This window comes from Rutidosis leptorrhynchoides, chromosome 3 (genome assembly GCF_046630445.1).
Source record: "Rutidosis leptorrhynchoides isolate AG116_Rl617_1_P2 chromosome 3, CSIRO_AGI_Rlap_v1, whole genome shotgun sequence".
NCBI lineage: Eukaryota > Viridiplantae > Streptophyta > Magnoliopsida > Asterales > Asteraceae > Rutidosis > Rutidosis leptorrhynchoides.
The window spans coordinates 518461871-518468414 of record NC_092335.1 but is presented as its reverse complement, the minus strand read 5'-3'; the positions used below and the strand labels follow the sequence as shown (position 1 = coordinate 518468414).

Here is a 6544-nt window from a genome sequence, read left to right as displayed (position 1 = left end):
TAATCATGATGTTGGGCTAATTACTAAAATTGGGTAATTGGGCTTTGTACCATAATTGGGGTTTGGATAAAAGAACGACACTTGTGGAAATTAGACTATGGGCTATTAATGGGTTTTATATTAACTAAACAATACCTTGTTAATTTAATATACAAACTTATAATTTGACGTATTTATATATAACCACATACGCTTGACTGGGTACGGTGGGCGGAATATCTATAAATACCAATAATTATTCATTTTACCGGATACGGAACTGGATTAATAGTTAATAGACTTGTTGAAACAGGGGTGAATTACATTCAAGGGTAATTGGTGTAATTGTTAACAAAGTAGTAAAACCTTGGTTTACACGCAGTCGATAACCTGGTGTATTCATTAAACAAAGTATTAAAACCTTGTTACAATTCGAATCCCCAATTAGTTGGAATATTTGACTTCGGGAATAAGAATAATTTGACGAAGGCTTTCGCTCTTTATATTTATGACTGATGGACTATTATGGACAAATCCGTATGGACATATTAAATAATCCAGGACAAAGGACAATTAACCCATGGCCTTAAAATGAACACGTCAAACATCATGATTACGGAAGTTTAAATAAGCATAATTCTTTTATTTCATATTTAATTTCCTTTATTTTATATTTAATTGCACTTCTAATTATCGCATTTTTATTGTTATTGTATTTAATTGCATTTTTAATTATTGTACTTTTTAATTATCGCAAGTTTATTTTATCGCACTTTTATTATTCGCAATTTCATTATCGTTATTTACTTTATGCTTTAATTTAAGTCTTGTATTTATTTTTAATATTTTACATTTGGTTTTAACTGCGACTAAAGTTTTAAAATCGACAAACCGGTCATTAAACGGTAAAAACCCCCCTTTATAATAATAATATTACTTATATATATATATTTGTATTTTTATAAAAGTAAACTAATATAGCGTTAAGCTTTGTTTAAAAAGATTCCCTGTGGAACGAACCGGACTTACTAAAAACTACACTACTGTACGATTAGGTACACTGCCTATAAGTGTTGTAGCAAGGTTTAAGTATATCCATTCTCTAAATAAATAAATATCTTGTGTAAAATTGTATCGTATTTAATAGTATTTCCTGAAAAATTTAATAGCTATTTCGTATACACCTCGCGAAACATCAATAATCGTCTTTTTCGTCTTGAACAAAATCAAAATGTGTCTATTTTCGAGCGGGCACGTTGGGTTAATAATTCTTTGTCCACCCTTTGGTGTTGATCCCGTGAAATCTCTGGTAGACTTCAAGGGAACCTCACCAATCTTAATAACGTTTTGTCTAGCTTTGTGCCTTGTAACATGGAGAAGGACGAATGGATTTGGAGCCTGTCCTCACATGGTGGCTTCTCAAAGAATTCACACATATAATTGATCAAGCAAATCTATTGTCGGATGTTATGGCATGCGAAACTTCAACGAATAAGCTGGTTCTAATAAACGTTATGATCTTCATTTGGAGAGCTAGGAGAAAACGGATCCCTGTCCTGATTGAATTGGACAAAAGAGGAATTTACATGGGGTCCACCCAGTCTCCCGTTTGTGATGATTATCTCGAGTCTATTGATCACGTTTTGTTTTTGTGCAGCTTCGCCAAGGACATTTGGGTCCGAATTTTCAACTGGTGGGGTGCTATTTTGCCACCAAATCTTTCTTTTGAACGCCTTCTAGATGGTGCAGGTCAAACAATCTCATCACCTATGACCAAAGATAGATGGAAAGCGGTCATTTGGATTGCCTGCTATTATATCTGGCACCACAGGAACGAAGTTGTTTTCAACAATATTAACAAGGGTGCTGCTGTCGTGTCTAACGAAATCCAGATAAAAAGCTACGAGTGGATCTATAACAGATCCAACAAATCATGTTTCGACTGGCTTCCTTGGTTAAGCTCTCCTCAGGCGATTGGAGGTCCAAATGCCAATCGTTGTGGTATTGGTTAATTTATTGTTTTATTGCAGATGCTCAAAGGGGCTGTCCGATCTAGTGTAAATTTCTTTCATAATGTGCAATCTGTTTCGCCAATATCTCTAAATGGAGGCCTAAATGGGCGGGTCATTGGCATCTTTGTCGCTGGACTCCAGCACCGATGTCGTATGTAGTGACCCGAGAATTTCCGACCAAATTTAAATTTGGATCTTTATATGTTTCCGACACGATAAGCAAAGACTGTAATATTGAAATCTCAAAAACTTTGAACTATGTTCATGTATGCATTTACCCTTTGACTACTCTCGACGATTCACGAACAATTGTGTATAACAAATATGTAAATACATATATATATATATAAATATAAGTATAAGTATATACATAATATTTTGAATTAGTAAAACACCTTTAAGCAAATTGAAATTTAAAATGTAAATTTAATAAACAAAATAATTAAGTACAATTAAAATGAATAAATATAAACATTATTGTAAGAATGGTTAAAAATTTGAAATTTATTTATGACCAAATATTATGTGTTATGATTAATAAAACTATAATTATTAACAGAATTATTAAAATCATCATTATTAACATTAATAGATATATAAATATTTTTTATATATGTTTTTAGGACATTTTATTATTATTAGTATTATTTTGATATTAAAATTATTATTATTATTATTATTGCTGTTAGTATTATTATTGATATTTTTATTAGTATATTTATTATTAATGTATTAATTATTAATATTAATTAAATATAATATAATAATAATATAAATAAAATAAAAAGACATAATGTATGCGAATCAGTTCCTGAATCTGATGCAATTATTTGGTTTTAGTTTCTTTCTTCCTTTCTATTATACTCGTGACTTTTGTTGATCCCATCACCATTATAAAACAAAACTGATCAAAATCCTTGTTGGCCACTGAAAGATTAATACATCCATCATATATCAATCGTTGATATATCTGCAGAACCAAACAGAAATCCTGTACCAAGTTCGGTACCCTGTCGCCATACCTTTCATGCTATAAGTCAAATTCAAACCAATCTCAAAATCTGATAATGAGGTATTGTTAGGAATCATGTACGTAATCTTTCTGCAAAAGTAGAGCTCCCAAATCATCTTAACGATCCTCAATTTTCGAGTCAAAGTTGCTATCTTAAAAAGTCAAATATCTGTTCTTCGATTAAATTAGGACTCTCTGTTGTTGATCAAGTTTAATTACGGATTCCAGAAGTTTATATAAACAATTTAACACCTAGTTCATGTTTTAACAAACGTCCAAAACGTTCTGGAATTTCAAATCATATTTTTTTTTCTGAATATCAGCGACGAACAGGGACTGTGTATTTATATTGTTATTTTTTTTTCCTTCGATTAATCTCAAAGTTTCGCTGGTAAGTTAGATATTAAATGGTGAAACCGAGTTTGCAACTTCCATTAAGATTAAAAAGGAATTGGGAATTGATTGGATTTGTGAAGAAGATGAACAAGAAGATAAGATGTCGGGTTATAAGTATTTTGGGGGAAATAAATTCAGGAAAAACAGAAACAGATAAGTGGTTATGGGTGTTGACGGATTTTGAGAGGTCGGGGGGTCGAGTCTTGGCAACATCATTCCATTCTTTTTGAGACCCAATTTATGTGAGGTAGTAATTTTTGTTATTATTATTATTATTATTATTATTATTATTATTATTATTATTATTATTATTATTATTATTATTATTATTATTATTATTATTGTTACTATTATTATTATTGTTACTAAGATAAATATTAGTTATCAGTTATTATTATTATTATCATGAAAATAATTACACACCACTAATATCATATTAAACGTATTGTTGTTGTTATTATTATTAATAACAAAAGTATTATTATCATTGTTAGAATTGTAATATTAATAATTTTTATCATTATACAAAACTTGTTATTTTGTTATCACCACAACTATATAATTAATATTATTATTATTATTATCATTATGAAAGTTATGAATATTATTATCAAATCGATTAGAGATGTCATTGTAATTACAAATTTTCACAGTTGTCATTGTATCAAAACTATCAATTTTACCAAAACTTAACATTTTTAGAAAGTATATTAATTTATCTTTTATTAAAATTAACATTTTATATAAATATTATCATTAATAAATTTATTAGTAATAACTTTATTATTATTACAAATAAATATTACAAATGAATTAATATAAAGTTTTAATACATATTATGATAATTCTAAGCATCAATATAGGGTATTTATAATAAATGATATATTATACACTTCAAAATTTATGTATACATAAATTTTAAGTATTTAAAATATATAAATGAATATACTTAATAAATTATTAATAAAAAAAAGTATATTAATAATATAAATATAAAAACTGGTTAATTGTCAACATGTGTTTTAATATATATAAATGTTATAGGTTCGTGAATCCGAGGCCAACCCTGCATTGTTCGGTTGTTTAATGTCGTTATATGTATTTTTACTACAAAATACATTAGGTGAGTTTCATTTGCCCTTTTTACTCTTTATGTTTTTGGGCTGAGAATACATGCAAATGCTTTATTAACTGTTTTACAATATTTATATGCGTGAGTTCATTTGCTCCCTTTTCACTCTTTACGTTTTTGGGCTGAGAATACATGCAAATGCTTTATTAACTGTTTTACAATACTTATATGCGTGAGTTTCATTTGCCCTTTTTACTCTTTATGTTTTTGGGCTGAGAATACATGCAAATGCTTTATTAACTGTTTTACAATATTTATATGCGTGAGTTCATTTGCTCCCTTTTCACTCTTTACGTTTTTGGGCTGAGAATACATGCAAATGCTTTATTAACTGTTTTACAATACTTATATGCGTGAGTTTCATTTGCCCTTTTTACTCTTTACATTTTTGGGCTGAGAATACATGCAAATGTTTTATTAACTGTTTTACAATATTTATATGCGTGAGTTTCATTAATCCCTTTTTAAATGCTTTTGCAATATATATTTTTGGGACTGAGAATACATGCAATGTTTTTATAACTGATTTACGAAATAGACACAAGTAATTGAAACTACATTATATGGTTGAATGATCGAAATCGAATATGCCTCTTTTTATTAAGTTTGGTAATCTAAGAATTAGGGAACAGACACCCTAATTGACGCGAACTCTAAAGATAGATCTATCGGGCCTAACAAGCCCCATCCAAAGTACCGGATGCTTTAGTACTTCGAAATTTATATCATGTCCGAAGGAGGATCCCGGAATGATGGAGATATTCTTATGCATATTGTGAATGTCGGTTACCAGGTGTTCAATCCATATGAATGATATTTTTTTCTCTATGTATGGGACGTATGTTTATGAGAAATGGAAATAAGAAATCTTGTGGTATATTAAATTTATGAAATGATTATTTATGTTAAACTAATGAACTCACCAACCTTTTGGTTGACACTTGAAAGCATGTTTATTCTCAGGTACGAAAGAAATCTTCCGCTGTGCATTTGCTCATATTAGAGACATTACTTGGAGTCATTCATAATATATTTTAAAAGACGTTGCATTCGAGTTGTTGAGTTCATCAAGATTATTATTAAGTCAATTATAGTTAGATATATTATGAAATGGTATGCCTGCTGTCAATTTTTGATGTAATGAAAGATTGTCTTTTCGAAAACGAATGCAATGTTTGTAAAATGTATCATATAGAGGTCAAGTACCTTGCGATGTAATCACCTGTTGTGAATTGTTTAGGACGGGTCTTCACAGTTGGTATCAGAGCAGAGGTCTTAGCGAACCAGGTCTTCATTAGTGTGTCTAACTGATAAGTCGTTAGGAGGCATTAGTGAGTCTGGACTTCGACCGTGTCTTCATATCAAAAGTTTTGCTTATCATTTCTAGTCGGAAATCATCTGCTTATCATCCTTAGGAAATTACCTGCTTATCATTCTTAGTCTAGACACATCTTACTGCAATGATTGCATGAATAGTGTATAGACAAAATTTGTATCTTATCGTATCTGCAAATCTATATCTTAGCGTATCTGTTACTGTAACTTTGCCTGACATATTCCGTAGATTTCTCCGAACTTATGGGATTTTAGTATTATATATGCATATGTAAAGTATGTATTGCAGGGTACTAATCTACATTCTATAATCTATTTTCTTATCGAAAATCCTCCATCTGATCGTACGAGATGAATCCTGCAACCAGTTCGAGTCCCTCAGATTCCGATAGCTATTCCGATAATTATTCCGACAGCTATTCCGACATAAATGTTCACCTAAGCTCCGAAAACTGCGTCATTGGCATGAATCAACCAATCAGCCATTATCAATTCATCTGATGGGTTCATAGTTGACTTAATTAATGGAAACGCGCAGAAGGTAATCCCTTCCACCAACCTAATTCACCTCTTGACAATGAACCTGAAGCGTTTACCGGCGAACCTGTTCGAAACACCATTTTCAGTCTCATTTTTAGGGTAACTCGACAAGATTATATTCTATCCACAATTTTGAAC

At 30.3% G+C, this 6544-nt stretch overlaps 1 protein-coding gene across 1 annotated transcript; it reads left to right on the top strand.

The window, feature by feature from the left end:
* The first annotated feature begins 1364 nt into the window (after positions 1-1364).
* Positions 1365-1991, top strand: LOC139901875 (uncharacterized). Its single transcript, XM_071884545.1, has one exon. It carries the CDS (start codon positions 1365-1367, stop codon positions 1989-1991), a length of 627 nt encoding a protein of 208 aa, XP_071740646.1.
* The last annotated feature ends 4553 nt before the right edge of the window (positions 1992-6544 follow it).